The sequence below is a fragment of the Thermobia domestica genome, chromosome 11 (assembly GCF_964235325.1).
Source record: "Thermobia domestica chromosome 11, izTheDome1.hap1.1, whole genome shotgun sequence".
NCBI lineage: Eukaryota > Metazoa > Arthropoda > Insecta > Zygentoma > Lepismatidae > Thermobia > Thermobia domestica.
This window is the reverse complement of record NC_137464.1, coordinates 135,530,569-135,552,382: the sequence shown is the minus strand read 5'-3', so window position 1 is coordinate 135,552,382 and position 21,814 is coordinate 135,530,569. Positions and strand designations below refer to the sequence as shown.

General features: G+C 35.8%; 1 protein-coding gene across 1 annotated transcript in view; it reads left to right on the top strand.

Moving 5' to 3' along the window:
* LOC145663668 (uncharacterized) overlaps positions 1–21,814 on the top strand; it is a 1,076,255-nt gene that overhangs the window by 768,819 nt on the left and 285,622 nt on the right. The window contains exon 4 of the mRNA XM_081729765.1: positions 9,342–9,421. Within this exon, the coding sequence (XP_081585891.1) occupies positions 9,342–9,421 (80 nt within the window). The remainder of the gene's footprint in view (positions 1–9,341; positions 9,422–21,814) is intronic.

Here is a 21,814-nt window from a genome sequence, read left to right as displayed (position 1 = left end):
AACACAAATGCGTTATTTTAAGCAATAAAACAATCACTATCCATGTGTTTGGTATCCCTGAAACAGTTTGAAATAACAATTGTTTTAAATGACATTATGATCACTTAAGTCGTTTGGAAGCATCTACATGATGAGACGTGATATATCAGTACGTTTTCGAAGTAAAGTCTTTAGAAAAAGTTAAATTTTTCATTTCTTGTAACTTTGTTCCTTCCTTCATTCGAAATACATTATACCATGATCCTAGTATTTGACGCTTAGATACAAATGATGCGCATTGCACCGTCTATGCTATTTGAGTTATTAGAGCTCTCCACAATGTTGATGTCAGTGATACTCTATTGTCCTTTGTTACACTGAATAATGTATGTGGTATTATGGTTTTATTTAATATCTAAAATAGAAATAGGTAATACCTTACATAGTGCAATTTGAGAAAATACAACTTTATTTTCCGTTGGTAACACTGCTTGTTTATATATAGGCGCGGATCCAAGGGACGGGCTGTAAGGGCTATATCCTCCTTAACGCTCAGGTATACACTGAATAAAGAGAGCTTCAATCCTGCTTTACACTGGATAAAGAGGCAAAGTATTGTTTAGTCCCTCCCTTGATCATATCCTGGATCCGCGCCTATATATATAATATAGGCTTGATATATATATATATAGGGTGGCCCATTTTAATCTTTCCACGGAAATATCTCGAAAACGGTTGATCATAATTGAACTGAACAAAAACTCAAATAAGAAATACTATGGGGCAAATCGAATGGTGTTGTCGCGGTGTTCCCGAAGGGCCGCACTTCATGGGGGCCCAGGGCCCAACTAAAATTTTAAATGGAAACATGGGGCAAGTGATACCTCGTTCGATAGACCTTCAAACACTAAACAGAGTTTTGACAATCAACAGAGCAAAAAGTGAAACAGGAAAATGACATAAAGCACATCGGATGATGTCGCGTTGACCCCCAGGGTCCAACTTCAAAATTGTAAATGGAGAAAACAGGTCAAGTGATATCTCGTTCGATAGATCTTTAAAAACTAAAAAGTGTTGTGATAAAAGATTTTTCATATCGGTTACCGTATTCAAAATGGGCGCCAAGACATGGTGCCTGTATTAGATAAAACGTCCAGTACCACTAATATGAAAACGGTTGGAGATAAATGAACAGGATAAAACTCGTATAAAAAATCGCAGAGGGTATTTATTATTCCACGCCTCGAGAATAATCCAACGGAGAAAAAGATTATTAAAGTATAAGTGAGATAATGCTAAAGAGGAAATCTAATTCTTAAAAAATTATCTTTCCGATCTCCCTTCGTAAGTGGATGAAGCGGAAATGAATGGTAAAATCTTAAATGAGAACCCCACTTTTACTTGCGATAGGTATGGGTTGTCTGAAACACTTGAATGTACAAGTGAATGGTACTGTAATGCAGTAATGAACCAATATTGTGCAGACGACTTTTGAGCAAAAGCAGGATTTGTCCTCGTTGTTCTAAAATTGCATTGTTCGACAAATTGGTTTACCATTTCAGTTGATTCATTTTTGCACAAATCATTGCCTACAATCAAAATGGAAAGTAATTTTTAACAAGAATTTTACCTACTTTTTTCTACTACAAACACCTATCTGTTATAAAATCACATTTCAGATAATTTTGTTGTGTAGATATAATTTGCAAAAAGTAAGGTTCTCATTTGCAATTTCACCGTTTCTTCCCGTCCCGCTTCACCCACTTACGGAGGACGTTGAAACAATAATTTTCTAGGAAACAGATTTCCTCCTTTGCATTATGGTAATTTTACTCTAATCATCTTCTCTTCTGTTGCAACATTTTCGAGTCCTGGAATGATAAATACCGTCTGTGATTTCCTATGGGAGTTTTATTCTGTTCATCCGTTATTATCTTCAACCGTTTTCATATTAGTGGTACTGGACGTTTTATCTGATACAGGCACTATGTCTTGGCGGTCATTTTGAAAACGGTGACCCATATGAACAATCTTTTGCCACAACGTGTTTGGTGTATGAAGATCTGTCGAACGAGGTATCACTTGACCCACATTTTCGTTTAAAATTTCTAAGTTGGGCCTGGGCCCCCATGAAAGCCGGGCCTAGGGGGCACCGCGACATCATTAGATTTGCCCCTTGGATTTAATATTTGAATTTTTGTTTGGTTCATTTATGTTCAACCGTTTTCATATTAGTGCTACTGGACGTTCATCTGATGCAGGTAACATATCTTGCGGGCTATTTTGAATACGGTGAACGATATGAAAAATATTTTGCCACATCGCCTTTTAGTTTTTAAAGACCTATCGAACGAGGTGTCACTCGACCCATGTTTCTATTTAAGATTTTATAGTTGGGGCCCGGGCCCACTGAAGAGCGGCCCTGGAGGGCACCATGACATCGCCATTCGATCTCTCCATTGCATTTCTTATTTTAGTTTTTGTTTAGTTCATTTATGTTCAACCGTTTTCGAGATATTACCGTGGAAAGATTAAAATGGGCCACCGTATATATATATATATATATATATATATATATATATATATATATATATATATATATATATATATATATAGAGAGAGAGAGAGAGAGAGAGAGAGAGAGAGAGAAGATTATATACAACAACCGTGGTTTTTGTTTCGGCAGAGGCTTGAGGAACGGGTAACAAACATTTGTGTTGTACGTGCAATGCGAAAAAATGATTACAAATTTATTTCGGGAGGGGCTTGAGCCTGATACCTACCCCCTAAATACGACACTGTACATCAGTCAACTATTCCCATATTATCTCATACAGCAACGAAACAAATTTTGAGTAAAGGCAAAATTACTCTCAATATTCGAGAAGAGACCGAGACTGAGCATGGTCTCGTCTCGGTCTCGTCTCGATTTATAGAGATCCGTCTCGGTCTCGTCTCGGTATGTAAAAGTCCGTCTCGGTCTCGGTATCGTCTCGATATATAAAAGTCCGTCTCGGTCCCGGTACCATCCCTAATAATGAGCCTAGATGTCGTGTAATACGGACATATATTTTATCGCTGTAAAATAAATTATTATTATAGCCAAATATAGTGCGTTTTAAGTAATTCAGCTGATGTCTAATTTTACAATACTTTTATTAGTTAGCAGCAGCTAATTATATACGTAGTTTACTACAAAATATTAACAAAACCGGACTTTGTGGCGTTATAAGGTCGATGGAGTCCTGGACGCCAAAGTTTTCTGGACCCCCTCCATTTGTATTAAATTTCTCATTTCAATCTTGGAGATGATATCTTATATGAAACACACATGACTGAGCGAGCCCCATATTTATACAGAAATTGGTGCCACTAGTATGTATTAATTTATTAATAGGTTTGTTACAACCTAGAAGTAATTTTATATTGAAACTTTAACAACAAAGAAGGAAGAATTTGAAAGGAAGTAGGCGTCGGAATTTAAATCCGAGGTTTCCTGATTGCGTTACGCCAGCACTAACTACTTGCCTACATTCGATCTTGTTTAAGCCTAAAAGGTCGCAAGGAAGATCATGATCTTTCTTTGTTTATTTACACCCTCAACACTAAAGTAAATTTTACTTGACTGTACCTTTCTCTTCCTTCCTCCATTAACAAATATTACAGTAGTACATAGGCCTAATACCACAAACTTCGATGTCTACATTACGTATGAAAATAGTCGCAATTTATCTTGAAAAGTAGTATTGCATACGAGACAAGCAACTTATTTTCCGATATCAAAAACAAGACGAGAGTCGAGACGACAAGCAACTTTTCAAATTCGAGACTAGACGAAAAATTTCTCCAGCCTCGTGGAAAACACTAATTCACACAAATCTTAGATCTCAAACAGTTAATAATGTTACATGATTCATGATATAAACTGTAAATGGATGAAATGATTTTCCAACATAACGGAGAGAATTTATCAACTAACTGTTTAAATGTAATGTTTAATTCCTAGGGGATCCGATGGTACAATTGTACAATTTCTACCATACAGGAGTTTCATGGTACATTGCGTTATACTCTCCTATTTGAGCTTTTTTGTCCGTTTTTTTTTTCAAATCCAGAGGCATTGCAGAAGACCTTACGTATGGTTTCACACCTTCCTGCGTCGAGACATAGGAGGTGATGACGTCATAATTCAAAAATATATATTTTCTTTTATTAAGCCTATGTTCATTTTTTTTGGCGCCCTTATGTTTGCACGTACAAGATTGAAATTTTGTACACAAATATTCAGTCCACCGAGTAGTATTTACCAATTTTTTTTCAGATTTCTGCATTAAAACAGGAGGTATCCACAGGGGCAAAATTTGAAAAAAGGGATATTTTTACCAAAAAATCCCTTTCTTCGGGATTTTCCCGCCTTAGATATATGATGGAGACATGGGAATGGTACCGCCTGAGAGGCAGTTCTATTCTAAAGAGAATGATGTGCAAACCACGATTCTAGGGTAATTAGGGATGTCTCAGGGAGTTTTTACAAAATATCCTTCTGTATACGGGAATATGGGACATTGTCGGTATGTATATTTTTTTTGGCGGGCTTACTTTTGCATCTAGAAGATTGAAATTGTGCATAAACATTCATCCCACTTAGTAGTATTTATCAGATTTTTTCAGATCTCTGCGTTAAGACAGGGGGGTCCAGAGGGGCTAAAAGTTGAAAAAAGGGATATTTAGACCAAAGAAATCCCTTTTTTCTGGATTTTCCCGCCTTAGATACATGATGGAGACATGTAAGTCCTAACATCTGAAAGGGAGTTCTATTCTGAAGAGAATGATGGGCGAAACATGACCCTAGGGTAATTAGGGATTTGTCAGGGAATTTTTATCAAAATATACTTCTGTATAGGGGAATATTAGACATTTTTGGTATTTTTGGCGGGCTTATTTTTGCACCTAGAAGATTGAAATTGTGCACAAACATTCAGTCCACCGAGTAGTATTTAAGAGATTTTTTCAGATTTCTGCATTAAAACAGGGGGGTCCAGAGGGGCTAAAAGTTGAAAAAAGGGATATTTAGACCAAAGAATCCCTTTTTCGGGATTTTCCCGCCTTAGATACATGATGGAGACATGTGAATAGTACCGCCTGAAAGGCAGTTCTATTCTGAAGAGAATGATTGGCGGATTATGGTTCTAGGGTAAATAGAGATGGCTCAGGAAATTTTTTACCTGAGATCATGGTGTTTTGCGGTAATTTGGGGCATTGTGGGGATTCTTGATAAAATTTCTCTCGCCCTTAGTATTCAAGATATGAACTTGAAATTTGGCACAGACATTCAGTATACCAAGTACTATTTATCCGATTTTTGTGAGATCTCTACGTTCACACAGGGCCGTTCCAGAGGGGCCCAAAATGTGAAAAGAAAATTTTTCCCCCGAAATTTTCCCTTTGACATCACTTTTCCTTCTCCTGATATATGGTATGAGCATGCAAGTAGTACCATTTGAAAGTTAGCTCCATTTTTTTTTTTTTTTTTAAAGCCTCCACTTTCCCCTGCCTTGGCCGATTTCTTACGGTCTTATTATAGGGCAGTCGCAACTTGCCTCTGCCTTTTTTTCTCTCTCATATACTCTTTTATTTCAGTTTTTTCTCTCTCTTGCTATTTGGCTTTCGTCCTCGACAGATTTGAGGTGAGGCTCTGTTTTATGGCATGGTACCTAATTATATAAACCATGCCTTATTTTCTTCTTTTTTTAAAATTACTATTTATATTTATTACAATTATTATTATTTTTTTTTTTTTTACAAAAGTACATACACAGACGATCACAGACATAAAACCTGAAAAGAGACAAAGCTGAAAAGATACTAAAAATAAAAAATGATTAATATAATATATAAAAGTGATAGTTATAATAGTAAAAACACAAAAATTTCCTTCTCGTTTATTAGGAAATCGGTACTCCAGACTTCCTAAAAGTTTTTCTTCTTGTTTGTTAGGAAATCGGTACTCCAGATTTCACCAAAATTTTCTCATATTAACTTATCTTTATTGTTTATTTACTTTTTATCTAGATTTGAATTTTGCCTCTTGACAGAACACAAACACTACACATTCTGCACTACAACACTACACTAACACTAAAACACTAAGCAGATAAAGTGTTTAGCTCTTGGCTTCCTCAGAGCTGATTGTTTTATTTGATATCAAATCTATTTAATTTTATTTTTATTTTTAGTGTATCACACAAAATTTATCTTCTTCTTCTTCTTTCTTCTCGTCTTTCTTTCCAAAGGTTTTCCAAAACATGCCTTGCCAGAGTACTAAATTTTTCTAGTTTATGTTCTTCTTCTATGATCGTTTTTATGCTATTTTCTTTCAGTTCATTCCTTATTTCTTTTATTGTATTGTTTGTTATATATCTGTCGCAAGACCAGAAAATATGTTCCGGAGTGTGAAGATCGCCACAAAAGCATTTATCATCGTTTTGTAAGTTTAGTCTTTTAAAATGTGCTTTAAATGGTCCATGTCCTGATATATATTCTATCACATCTTTACTTATATTTGCCATCCTTTCTCTTGTTTTTAAATCTGGTATAATATTTCTAGTCCTGGCACCTTTCCTGGAATTTTTCCATTCTTCTTCCCATTTTGTTCGAATGATTCTTTCAATATCGTCATCGCAGCTTGGTATTTCTCCTGTGATTTCTAATATCTTCGTCATTTCTTTATTTTGGATCCAAGTCTTGATACATTTTCTTAATATTTGGAGATGTATCGGTTCTTCATATGTAAGTAATTGCAGTACTTCGGCTGGGATTGTCTTCATTATGTTGTTTACCCTTATTAAAATAAGTCTCTGTACTCTTGTCAATGTTTCTTTTAGTTTAATGTTCATAAAAATTCGGTGCCCCCATATGCCCACGCAGTACTGTAAGATTGCCATTAAAATTGTCTTGTTATATAATTTGAAAATCTTCTTGTCCAATCTAAAGTCCTTTGTTGCAACTGTTAGTAATTTGTTGGCTACCTTTTTTGCTTTTTCTGTTATTTCTGTTATATGTTTATGAAAGTTTAATTTTTTATCGATCCATACTCCAAGATATTTGAATTCATTTACGTGTTCAATTTTTTTATCATTAATTTTTATTATTGGATCCCTCTTTAAGATTTGACCAAAGACCGTGTATTTAGTTTTACTTGCTGATAAATTTAACTTATTTTCTTTGCACCAATTATCTAATTCTGTTAATACTATTTTCCCTTTTGTTTCTATTTCATTTCTTGATGATGCTGAAAATACAACTGCCAGATCATCAGCATAACCCACAACACCGATTGTTTCTTGCATATTATTTAAGTGATTTAAACATGGCTGTAGTGTAACATCCCACATTAAGGGTCCGAGTATCGAGCCTTGTGGGCAGCCTTTTGTGCTTATTGTTTTAATGGTTTCTCCCGGTGTTTGTATTTGTATTTGTCTTCCGCTACAGTAATCTAACATTATATTATACAGTGTTTTACTGATGTTCATTTTCTTTAATTCGTTGAAGAAAGCTGGCCACCATAAATTATCAAATGCTCCACTTATGTCAGCGTAAATCACTACTTGATATTTTTCTACTTTTCCCTCTTCTATCAGGTCTATCATTCTTTTAATAGCTGTTTCTGTGTTTTTTCCTTTCCTAAAACCATATTGTAAAAAGTCATTTTCTAAAACTCTCGTCCGATTAATCCTTTCTGTTATTGTTCTTTCAAACAGTTTGCTTATAATATTTAGTAAACATATAGGTCTATAGGATTTCGGATCGTCATCTTTTTTATCGTCAGATTTCTTAAAAATTACTAAGTTAGCCTGTTTCCATCTTCTGGGTATTTGTCCTTTTTTAAAACATAGATTAAACAGCTTTGACAAGTATGGTGCCCATTTATCCGCGTTTTTCTTATAAATTTCTGGTTTTATGCAGTCTGGACCTGGAGCCTTTTTATTTTTTAATCTTTTAATGTGATTTATTATTTCTTCATTCTTAACTTCTTCATTTTTATCTTTTATTGGAGTCACCGTCATTAAATTTCGTAGTTGTGTCTGTGTTTCATTGTCTTCCCGCTGATCGTCTTTTGGCAGCAAGATGTTCATCAGGTATTCCACTGTTTCTTTCCAGTTTTTTGTGTACGTCCCGTCCTGTTTTCTGAAGGTTGAAAGAGTGGTAGGTGTTTTTACTTTTTTGCTTATTATTTTATAAGGCTCTCCCCACGGATCTATATTCAGATTTTTTTCGATATAAGATTGCCAGCTTCTTTTCTTACTTTCTGTTATTTTATTTTGATAGTTTTGTTTTAAATTTCTGTACTTGTTTAACCTTCTTTCTCTTAGATTATTATCTATAGTATTTTGGTATAATTTTCTCGCTTTTCTTGTCTTCCTCTTTAAATTTTGTAATTCGTTTGTCCAAAATGTATTATTATTTATTTCTAATGTAGTTGTTGTTTTAGTTTTAGTTGATTTTTTTATTGCACTTTTTGTTGCTTCCTCTATCTGTTGGCCAAGTTGATCTAGGTTGCTCCCATCTTCTATTTTTGGTAATTTTATTTCGTTCCAAAATTTTTCCCAATTTATTTTATCTGGGTTATATAGAAATCTTTCCTCTCCCTTGTTTGTGACTATTTCTTGAGTTTTTGTTTTTATTATGTCGAAGATTATTATATTGTGATCACTTTCAGTGGCCGCATCTAAAACTTTCCAATTTTTTATTAGGCTGTGCATCTTCGTTGATGCTATTGTTAGATCAATATTTGACTCTCCTTGACTGCTTCTATAAGTGGGAGGATTTCCTTCTTCGTTGATTATTGTTAAATTATTGTTCATTATTAGATCTTCCACTCTTTCTCCTCTTTTATCTGTTCTATTACTATGCCTATTACTATTACTATTACTATTACTATGCCTATTACAGAAGTTAGCTCCATTCTGAAGAGAATGAGGTATGAACTATGATTCTAGGATAAATAGTGACAATGCAGTAGCTGCTTGACTGAAAGTCTAAAAAATACCCCCAAAACCCCGGATCCCTTAAGGGTTAATGGTACTCAAGTCATCATCATTACACAATCGAGTATGTATCCAAGCAGAATTTCATAATTTACTTCCTTTATTATCTGGTACCAGAGAACACTTGCACCGTCTAGTGACGTTGCACAATTCCTACTGTGCTTCGCATACTGCGGGAAGATTTAGCAATACGCCTTAGTTAAATTTATTCTTAGATGTAAGATTAAAATTCATTTATCAGGCTCTATTACATTAATGGAAACTATTATGAATGACGATATTACTGTTCTAAAATATTATTTCTGCTTTTTATAGAATTCCACGTGCACATGCCAACAGAAGATACATTATGCTCCTTTATTGCTGCTCTGGTTTTGGTAATAGGGGACTCGAAAGTAAGTTTTTTTTTTGGTCATTTTCGTTTTTTTTTTTTTTTTTTTTTGTTATATATGACTGAAAGTTCGTAGTGAATTTTTATTCAGTACGTGAGATCTCATGTCAGTACGTATTGTTTCAACTTTTAGAGCGGAATATATACTTAAAAAGTAAAGAAACAAATACATAGTGGTGGAAAGTAACTTTTTACAATTAGAATTACGATATGAAAATGATGTCTTGTGTCCTATTCCGTACCTGTCTTCGCTAAAGTTTGGGGACTGCAGTGCAACGCAAAAGTTGAAATAAGGAATTGCAAACTCTAGCGATTCTAAACTAGAACGTATATTTTGTTGTCCGTTGAGGCAAGGAAATGAAATCCCTACTATAATTTAAAATCCTGGACAAAAAGAGAGAATTTACCATTTTCATTTTCTTTCTACAACTGAGAAAATTTAACTAAAGTCGGTGTGATTCTATGTATTATGTTCTTTAATGCTCGTAAGAGACTTAGCTAAGCTTGAATTTCAAGAAAGATAGTGTATATAATGATCATAAAAATCCACTTTCTGGAATTCTCTAAATTCACTTCTATTTTTCTCTGTATCTTTCTCTATGAAGTTGCGGATCTCATGTCTTTGAAGATATATACATCAATTATTATGAAACAATTTGCATCATCACCCCCTCCTTCGATTGGTTCCATTTCCTTTGTTATGTATTAATGTGATATCACTTCTTTCCGAATGCCCCTCATCTCATACTTATTTGGATTATGATTTAACGTCCGTTTCTGCACCAAGGCTATATGAGACATGGAATTACAACATAACGTGCTATAGGAACCACATGAGCTCTCATAGGAAATCGAATCCAGATCTTCCGCATCGTCATGTTATAGTGTATGTATTATTTCCTCCATGTAGGAACGTTCTGAAAACCATCTCAGAGGAAAGGAGAGTTTAAATTTCAAAATTGCATTTGCTTTTTTTTTTTTTTTTTTTTTTTTTTTTTTTTTGTAATTCCCTGCAGTACGGTTCCGTCAGTTCTTGTAGCTCGACGTAACAAAACTAAAATTATGAATTAGAGGGATTTAGAACTGATAACCCCAGGATTTCGTAAACTGAAATCTTTAGAGCAGAGGTAATGGGTTCGTGACCTGGGTTGCTTAACAAAAGAAATTTACTATTTTTCAATTGGAAACAGGTTATGATGTAAGAAGGTGAAAGAGAAAGGATAAACTTAGGACATGTAAAAGTCTGCACAGCACTTGCCTGGAACATTCGACGATACTCTTGGTGTACTCCTGTGTGCTTTCAGGAACATGGAGTCGGAGCGACGGACAAGACAATTCTTACAGAAGCTCGTTATGCAAAGAACAAAGTTAGGAGAAATTTATCGAATAACTCAGAGTATGTACGTTTCTTAATAGCAAAATTATTTTTGCAGCTGATGAAAGAATACGCAACTTTAAGTGTTACCCTTATAAACGTGGGTGAAGTTTAGGCTCCAAAATCAAGACTCGCGGAGAGTTTCTAAAGTCATTGGTCACTCCGTCTAACGAGTAGTTCCCTCTTATTTTTAATTCAAAGTATCGGTCATTGAATTCCTAGTTCAATGAATCAAACGTAGCCTGATGTAATGCAAAATATGTAGGTTGACGTCAGATAAGGCAATATTTCAGAATGCAGACAAAGGAACTATCTGTATGTTAATTCATTAAGGCATACATCATTGGAAAGAGACAACACAAAATAAAAGTGAACATGTAAATAAAGTAAACTGTAAGTTGTGCTGAAATAAATGGAAATTAAAATATAATTTGAACATAGATCTGATATTGGAAATCCACTATCCATGGTTTCAAATAGACAATGTTTGTCGTTTTCAGATAATTTCAGCACAATATATCACATTTACAAAACTTGTTATTCATCATCATCATCATAGGTGTTCTGCCTCTATTGGCAGGTCACTTGCCGCAACTGAGAAGATTCCATGCTCCACGGTCTTCTGCTAAACTCTTCGTTTTCACATATCATTTTCGTGTTTTGATATCGTCCAGTAATTTTAATCTCCTTTGCCCTGTCCCTCTTTCCTGCCATCATACCCTATAGCACGTCACTCATGATACAGTTCCTTCTTAGAAAATGTCCCAACCAGCTTCTCTTCCTTCTTTTAATAATGTCTAAAGTTGTTCCTTTCCCCCGCACCATTTCTAAGACAGGCTCATTCGTTTCCCACTTGACCCAGCTAATCCTCTCCATTTTCTCTACACCCACATTTCGAAAGCTTCCAGTGGTTTTTAATCATTTTTGCGTAATGTCTATACAGTACCCTACCCCATGCAAATCATTTTATGAGTATTTTACTCAACTTTTTATTCAAGGACCCACAAAATAGTAGTTTCTTCCTCCTAAAGGCCACTACTGTCATCGCTTTTATTTCCACGCTCGCACTTCATATTATCACTAATAATACTATCTAGATATCGAAACCTAGTCACCTATTCTACTTTTCTCCTCTGCCTTCTTTATTGGACACCAACCGCTTCGTTCCAATCACTATAGCTTTTGTCTTTCTAACATTTATTTTTGTCCCATATTCTTTACAGCCCTTCCTCATTTTGTAACTTTTATTGATTTCCTCTTGAGATTTCGCAACAAATACCATATCCTCTGCAAACCGTATACACCTAATCATTCTACCTCCTACTAAAATGCCATCTTCATTATGTGGGCTCTTTTTCACCATCTTTTCTAGATATTAAATAATGTAGGTATCCATGTCGAGCTCCCATTCAATTTGCAATCTCCTCTATCACTTCCTCCCCTATTTTAGTACTCACTTCTTGGTTCATATATAAGTTTCTTATGAGTCTTCGATCTTTCCATTTCAACCCAAACTTCTTTAGAATTTGCAACAAGAATTTCGGATTCATGCGGTAAAAAGCCTTTCCCGGATTAATAAGTACAATACACACATCTTTCTATACATATTTTCTATAAGTCTTTTACGAATCACACTTAATAATCCAATTATCTCTTGTGCCCTTACTTCTCCTGAACCCGAACTGTTCATCTTCAACATTTTCATTTGTTCTTCCGTATACCCTTCTCTTCAGAATTCGAAGAAAATCTTTTTGCTACAACGGTATGAGACTAAGAGTTCTATAATCCTCACGTCTCTCTGGGTTAGATTTTATACCCATTGTTATCATGATCGTCTTCAGGAAGTCTTGTGGCCTCTTTCCTGTTTCATATATGTCATTATACAGTTGGAACATTTTTTTCCTGTTCTTCTCTATCATATTCTCAATGGATTCTATTGGTATATCATCTACACCGATTGCCTTTCCATTCCTAATGGCGGATGTAACTTTTTCAAGCTCATCCCGAAGAATGATAAGAGGTTGTTTCCGATCTATTTTGACGATTCCAACCTGCGCTTACCTTAAGAGAAACCATGGCTCCACCATCGGGAGTGCTATATTTGAGGGCCCTATATTTGGGTAATTGGTTAACAGCGAAGTTTGTACTGTAGGAGACTGACACACAGTATACTCATGTCAAAGCATAACCACTCCAGGCTTTCCATAGCCCTTTAGCGATGCGGGGACTCGTGTGACCTCGTTTCAGGAGGCCGAAGGCACAAAAGTCAATCGGTGATGCATCAGGGGACCTCACTGGAATGGCACTAATTTCAGCTTCTGGTGCCATTTGTTGGAGGAAAACACAAGTTGAGCGAGATGTGTGACTTGACGCCTTGTCTCTATGCGCACACACACGATTCTTGTCCGTCCCTAAAGAGAGGGGAATGTCATGGGATAAATGGCTGTCAGAACTCTTGAATGATAATATCCCAAATTCAACTTCGTATTTTTGGCTACACGATGCATGTTCAGCTTGCCCTGGTACCAGTAGCCAGCAATGATCATGAAACCTGTACAAAATATTTCCTTGCATTCAGTGAACCAGTTTTAAAGGTTCCTCGCACCTGTCGATCGATACAAAATTGCACGTTGCTTGTGACAGCCATCCAGATACATATATGCCTCGTCCAGTATTACAACAAACTTCCACTTTTCACCGGCCAGGTACCTCTCATTCAGCTTTCGACAGTTGGTGCGACGTTCCTGGATATGTTTTGACAAGAGCTTATGAACACGCCCCTTCCGTCGCTTTACCAACCTCAAATCGCGGTGAATGATGGTGTGCACTGTCTTTAGTGATATCTGTGACCGGTTCGCGATACTCATCATGCGGTTGGATTCTCTCTGGTAACCAAAACCCCGACTTCCCGAATTCTAGCCCGTATGCGGCTAGTGGTAGGTCGGGGGGTGGCCGGTTTCTGCCGCATAGGAATCATCCGATGCCTCGCCTTACCTGCCCCTTTTAAAACCTATGATATGCCATTTTTGAACACAGTGAATCCATGCTCCTTACACAGAGTGATAATGGCACTATAGCGGCAGTTCACGTCGGAAAGGGCAGTTATGTAGCCCTCCCAATAACCACTTATTTTCGGCAGTATTTGTCCTGATATGCACTCACCACACCTGCCATGTATAGTCAATGGTCCAAGGTGCTTACACGACTGGCAGCTTCCTTCTCTTCCCGTTTGGTATTGCTGCACAAGGTATGAAATTTCGTCACCATAGATCGGAAAGAACCTCTGTAAACCCTATATAATCCTCACATACTTCATTTTCTTTTTCACCATCTACGCTATGCGGTTTATTCCTACTATCATATAAGTCCTCACCATATTCTTTCCATCTTCCCAAGAATTCACTCCCCATTCTTACTTTCCACTGTCATCGTAATACCACCTTATTTCGTCCAAAATTCCATGAATTTCATTTCCTTGTATATTTCCTCATATTTTTAAACTCTTTCTAATTCTTCTATGTCCTAGGGGTTCTATTTGGCGACGACGGGAAACATTTTTTGCCATAAAAACAAACGACGAGTTGGTGCGAAATGAAACACATATCATGTTACTGCTTTTTCCACGACATGCTACATTCATCGGAAACGTGACCGTATTGTCAGGAACAGAACCTCGACCGTTGCTACATGTCCCACTATTTAGGCTTAAGTATTAGCTTTAAAGTCAATTGCTTATTATGGTCATCTATACGCGACTCGAAAACTGCATTACCACCTGCAATTCTGCTTTTCCTGCAATAGAGGCTACCCAAAAAGCTCAGTCGTTGGGTTGGTTGAGAATTAGAAAGGCGTTTCATAAAAGCTCAATTTTGTTACAAATATATCAGAGCGGCAAACTGCAAATAAGAGAATAAAATAAATTGTTAAGAATGACGGTTTCATTATTGAGAGGGAAATGGATGACATAAAAAGTTAGAAAATGATCTTACTTACTCAGTTCAAATATGATGAATGGTGAGAAATAGATATCAGAGGAAAGCAGTTTCTTTCCTTTTTCAAAAAACTCGTAAAAAAAAGAAAAACGCTTCCATAATGTAAAGGTTTAATATAAAAGCGTAACAGTCTAACAAACATCCAAAAGAAACAGAAAGAATGACAAACACAGACTAAGGAAAACCATTGACGTAGCAGACCTCCACGCCTCTCATGCAACATAAGACCCTAGTTGCGAACCAAATTTTTATCTTCTTCTTCTTCTTCTTATTATTATTATTATTATTAATAATAATAATAATAATAATAATAATAATAATAATAATAATAATAATAATAATAATAATAATAATAATAATAATAATAATAATAATAATATTGAAAACTCCTTTCGTTTCCAAATCTCTTACTCTACCTAAGAGCATGTCAGCATATAGCGGTAATGTGTGCAGTTTTTGTCAATGAGCAGTCTCAAAGGAAAAATGGGATGGAAATCTCAGAGAGAGACGGACAAAAACATTATCTTATGATAAATTCTAGGTCAAAGTTCGAAGCACTTGTTGTTGACAGGTGCTTTTTTCTTTCTTTTTCGGGAAGAGAAAAGTTTTGGCGCCTAAGAAATTACAGTATATAATATTGCAAATTTTGGAAGTGGATTTATTTACATTGCAATTTATGGTCATAAAGAAACTGTAATTTGAAGGAATTACCAAGAAATGATGCTTTAAATATACTGGATTCAATATTACACATCTAAATATGTTCTTGCATTTTCTCACCCAAAATTGAGGGGGAAGGGGTGAACACAAACAAACATTTTAAGCCAAAAAAAATTAATAAAATAAAAGTAGTTACTCTTTCCTCTTAATAGAAAACTATTACTATTTATCTTTTAATCCTGTTTTTGTTCATCAGAAATCATTGACAGTGCAGACTTTACATAGTATAGCAATATACGCTATAATTTTTCACAACTAAGCAAATCGGAAAATGAAATTCCTGTGACATTAAAGTGGAATGTTCTACAAAATGATCATAATTAATTGTCCTTATTTCTGTAATTTTGACATACACTCAGAACTACAAGACTAATGGAACTAGAAATGAGAAATGTAATTCTCTTTTACTCTCAGTCTAAAAGACTTCTGCATTTTGCTGAGATTGTTATGTTTTTAAATTTATGTACCCCATCCCGACTAAACCTGGCTTGGGGGGTTTAGATCATACCCGAAAGTATAAAGTTGGTCTACTCTCAACAGTCGGCAGTTTGTTCAAAGAGTTTTTAAATTTCATGTTATTATTTCTTAGTTACCGAAACACTTCTGATTCACTCTATTTATGACGAATAACTGAACTTATAGACTCCGTATCAAAAAAACCATATCTGACATCTTGCAGCTAGGTCATCCAATATAAACCTTCTTATCCCATAATCGTGTATCTCTTCTTCTTTCCTGTCAGCAACAACAAATTAAAATCAGCCACAGTATGACTACAATTCTAACTTGAAAATATACATATATTAGTGTCAATAAACTTAAAGAATAAAAATGAGACGAAACGAGATTCATAAGTTGATGTAAGACAAACTTAAATATATCTCAGTAAAAAATTGAATCCAATAGATATCTGTTAGAAGTACGGACGTGAGAAAGAGAGGGAAAAGGTGATAGAAGAAGAAAAAGAAAAAGGAGATAAAGGAAATATTCAATTTAAACGTAGTAAGAAAAGATTCAATTTAAACCTAACTTTATAAAATTAAGTTTCCAGAAATCAAACAGTAATATAGAAATGACCTTTCTTTATTAAATTTTTTCTCAGAACTGTTCGAATATATACGTGGAGGATGCTTGGAAAATTCATTAAGTCACTTTCAAAATGAAAATTAAACCTGGTGGTCAAATTAAATGCTCAATTTCCAGTGAAAGTCAAAACTTCCCAGACACATTTAGGATCATGGCAAAAGTTTAACACATATTTTGTCTTTCCGATGGTTCGGTTACCAAATCGGAAGTGCTCATTAAACATACTGATCTGAAATATATTGTAACAAACCTGGAAGATAGCGTAGGTCATATCTTTTATTGCAGAGTATTAATGCAAACTGATTAAAAAACTGAAAAAGAAAAGATAGAAAAATTGAATGAGTGCTTCTTTACTCCTAAATCTGTCCGAAACAGCATACATTAAAAGTCCAAATTTTGTCATAATGAAAAGTTAGAAATGTTTAAAAGTAAAATTGGAAAGTTGATCCTTATAGACGTAGCAAAGCTTGCATGTTTCGCATTTGATACGTGGATAAAACAAATTGAATTATAGAATGGAAACGAATATTGCGTCAAATTAATATAAATAAAATCACCCTTGACGTAACCAAAAAGGAAGCAATTTTGTAGTCATTTTTGAACATTTGTTTGTTCCAAACATCCACTCTCGATTTCACCTACGGCGGATATAACGTATTTCGCAATGATAGAGTGAACAGGCTAGAGCTTAAACGGGTCATCGCGCAGACACGGTGACTCGATTCAGACTTGGTAACCAACAGGAAAAAAATTCTTCACTTATTTCCTTTACTTAAAGTGTGCGAGTGAGGGAGAGAGAAATGAGGAGGGAACAGATGAATACAAGACATGAGAAGGAGACATCAAGAAAGATGGATAGAGAGAGAGAAGAAGAGACGAAAATGAATACGAAAACTACTTAGGAGTACTCTTTATGATGAAGACCGCACACGCTGTTTATTTGGATTCCTTGTAACAACTCCAACCAGCGTTGGTAGCGAATGTTTTGTCTAAGAAAAGAGAAGGTACTGCCTGATGGGAATTCGTACCGAGATTTTCTGTTTGGAGTTCTACGACCGTACCAATGCACCAAAGAACAATAACACGAAAAGTGGATACTACAGACCAATTAAGTGTTTCGAATTGTCTTAGTAACTCCCAGAGTTATTATTTGACCTTTCTCAGCCAAACGGATTGCTCGTTTATGATGAGAATTTACTCTTCGAATCTTCACGATCACTTTGTGGAAATCGTCTATACCAGGACTTGAACCTACATTTTGAACCTATACTACTCGCAAGTCCAGGACGTTATCCTTACACTACCCTGCTACCTCAAATTATAACTCTCATCTTACTAAGTTCAGTTTTGCTTTTTGGAATGAACCAGCTACTTACAGGAAGGTTTTTTTACACTAAAGTGCACGCCGAAATTCATTTACTTGACAAACTGGAGACAAATTAGTGCCCACTAATGAAACAATTAACACAATTCAGGAAAAATTACTGAAATAGTAACATATTATGCAGTAATTACGCGGTGCAAAAGTATAAGTTCAAAAGTACGCTTTTAGTGATAATAATGATAATAATAAATGTTCAGCATCACTGTATAGTTGTCTTTGAGCGAATAATAATATCAATATGCGGAGTCAATCTAACAAACGTTCTTTGAAGATTAGGCAGTTGTTACATTTACTCTTCCGTTTCCAGAAAATTTACACACGTGACGTTTATCAATCATAAAGTTCGTATGACATGAGATGGGATCATCTTATATATACATAAAAGTCGGGACCAATATTTCATATGCTATTGTCGAATAACTCAAACTTGTGTGTAGAGTTACAAAAATTTTTACTTACGTCTTATGCGCGTGGACATGGGTTCAAGTCCGGTGGGGAATACGGAACAGTGCTCTTTAACATACTTTTGCCAAAAGTGTAAGTCCCGTCGTTAGAAGCTCAGCTGTTCGTTTTAGTCTTTCGTAGTAATTATTATTGATAATGATTAGTACGGTAATTTTTATAATTGTTTATTTTTTATTTACTTTCTTTTAAAAGTACATCCAAATAAATACCACCATAATTACTCTTATTTTGAATGTAAACGGTATTTACATTTGATAAAGATCAAAATTTAACGTTCCGACGTAGCTGCAGATAAGTAAAAAAATGAAAGTATTATGGTTCGAGCACACACTCATGGACATGAAAAGTATTACAACCAGATTTCTAAAACCGGTGGCCATAATGGGTCAGTTTCCATGATGTTTACGCTTACTGACACGCAATGTAATCAAGTTCTGCCCTACCCCTATTGGGGTATGCGTTCGAACCTCAAAACCCACTTTATTATTTTCTAATTTTTACAGCTAGGTCGGAACGTTAAATATTTGTTCTTTATTGATTGTAAATGGCGTTTACATTCAAAATAACAGTAATTATGGTGATATTTATTTGGATAAAAAGTTTAAAATAAAGAACACAAATAATAAGTAAAACAAAAATTACCGATACTAAACATTATCTATAAAAGTATGTTAAGAACCACTGTGTTTCGTAGTCCCCAATCGACTTGAACCCATGTTTACGCGCACAAGACGTAAGTAAATATTATTGTAACGTTGCACACAAGCTGGAGCTATTCGACAAATACATGTGTAGTACTGGTCCCGAATTGTATGTATACCAGACATGGAACGGGTCAGTTGGTCAAGTTTTCTGAATGGGTCAATAGGTCGTGAGTGATCAGCATGTGATCTACTGCGACCCAGCACCCATCAAGCCGTACTGCGATCCCCTACGTATCATGAATCACTGCGGCTCCCAACCACCGTGACCCACTGCGACCCACTACTTACAGTGATCCACTGCGATCAACCACCCACTATGACCCACTCTGACCCACCGACACACTCTCAAGTACCGACCCTCTCTGCTCACAGCATTGTAGACAGCATCTTCAGAAATCTGGTGTGACTTGTCTACATTTTACTTTCAAGGCCTCTACTTGCCTTCCTTTTTCATTTGTTTCTGTTTACTTACCTAAGATAAGCATATCTAATTGAAAAAAGAACTTCAGACAGTTTTGGATATTGATATTTGTAATTGTAATAATAGCAATAGGACTTATACTAATACTTGTCTTTCGAGACATACAGCCTTGTGATTTTTTACAGGAACAAACTACTGAAAAAATATTTTTTTGAATTACTGTAATATATAAAGTTTTATAGAAAAAATTGAATGTAACTATGTGTGCCTGATCATTACGGCCAAATTGGAAAGTAAAATGAAATTAGTTTTGATAAAATTAGGTCTTAATCCGAAGTCTGATGCCATCATATCGCTTTCATTATATTACATATCCTAACGAGGTAGTGGGGATCCAAATATTTGCGAAAAAAATGAGTGATCGAGTTCGAGTGAGCTTTCTTTGAAAATCGACTCGAGTCGAAACAGATATTTTCAGCTCGACTCGAGAACTCGACTCGAAAAGTTTCCTCGAATTCGACTCGAAACTTGACTCGCAGTTGGGCCGAGTTTCGAGTCAAGTCTCGCTAAAACTAAACAATTCGAGCTAAACTTTGTGTGTAGTTCTAAGTACTCTTTCTAGGTGTCCAACATAGAAAATAATATAATTTTCAACAATATTACTACTACTATTTCTTCGTATATTATTATAACATACCGTGTATAACAACGAAAGGTATTCGGTTTGTATCTGAATATTGAAAACTAGTTGACTGTAGATCTTGGTCTTCGAAAAGTCTTCCGGAGACAAAGACATCGGTCACAAGGTTCTGGGCTTGAGTTTCGGAGGAGTAAGTATTCGGGCTCGAGACAAAAGTTCTAGAAGTTGGCCAAAGGTGTTCAATACTGCTCAGCTCGGGTTTATTTTTGTCAGCAGTTCGAGCGGCTTGGCTCACAGCTCATTCACTATCGAGCCGAAGCGAGAAGTGACAAGAGTCAACACTGCACTTAATTGCGCTGGCTAAAACCGATGATTCATCCGAGCAGAACCGAACCGAGCTGATTGCTCATCCAATCGAGCCAGTTCGAGCCATCGACTCAGTTGAGCTGACTCGAACCGAGTCGATCGTTTCAACGGAGCTTGCTCGACCCGATGGCTCAATGAACCGAGCTGGTGGCTCATCCCAACCAGCCGTCTCGAGCCATCGGCTCGATTGAGCCCAGTCGATGGCTTGTCCCAACCAAGCTGATGGCTCATCCCAATCGAGCCGGCTCGAGCAGCAAAGGCAGTTGACCCGAGCCGGGCCTGTTGTCGTCACTACCCGGGCTGGACTTCTGCTCAGCGTAAACAATTCCACCATGCAGTGATCAGCCTTGGTGGTAAGAACTTCATACTTATATTGGTTTTCATGCATTTGAGACTGCGACCGGTAGTTATAAAAATCTATTGTCGTCTCGTTATCGAGACGAAATAAGACACATTGATGTACCCAACAAGATGCACTTAAAGTACAAGACAAGATGAACCCTGTCGTGAGGAGAACTAAAACTATTCCGCTTTACTACTTACATTTCTCACGGCTTTCGTTTTCCAGTCTAATGAGGTCATGATTTCAAAAAGAGTTAAAATGAGCTGAGCAGTAAGCCATTTATCAAACTCTAGTCAAAACTCCACCTCAAAACATTGACCCGATTCGAGATAATTACCTTTGACTAGACTCGAAACTCGACTCGTGCCCATCCTAAAGTATTAGGGAAGCCTTTAAAATTACGGAGCTGAAATTCAGTATATTAACTCTATACTAAAAGTGAACAGAAGCCTTCCTAGCATTTCCTTTATGGGAGTGCGACATTTTGTATACCTGGAAAATTGGTATCGGTTGGTTTGTAAAAGTAATCGAAAACGATCGATATTAGTTCAGAAACAAATTGAGATACAAAATTGAGAACCAAAAAAATACAGTGATTTGCTTTATATATCCATTACTTTCTATGATAATATTTGATGAAGCTTAGGTTTGTTATTTAGAGCGCTTAGAACACAGGGCATTCAACCCACAAAGTTGTGAGAAAAATAAACATAAAGTTTATACTGTAAGCTTAATTAACCGAAAATTTTAAGTTTGGACTCTACGCTTGATTATATAAAAAAATTGCAATTTTTTCTTCATTTACGTTAAACTACTTTCATTGATTTTTGACTTTCAAATTTCATCCTTTCTTCCACTGAAAAGTATCGTTAATTCAAGCAGAAAATAATTATACCATAAT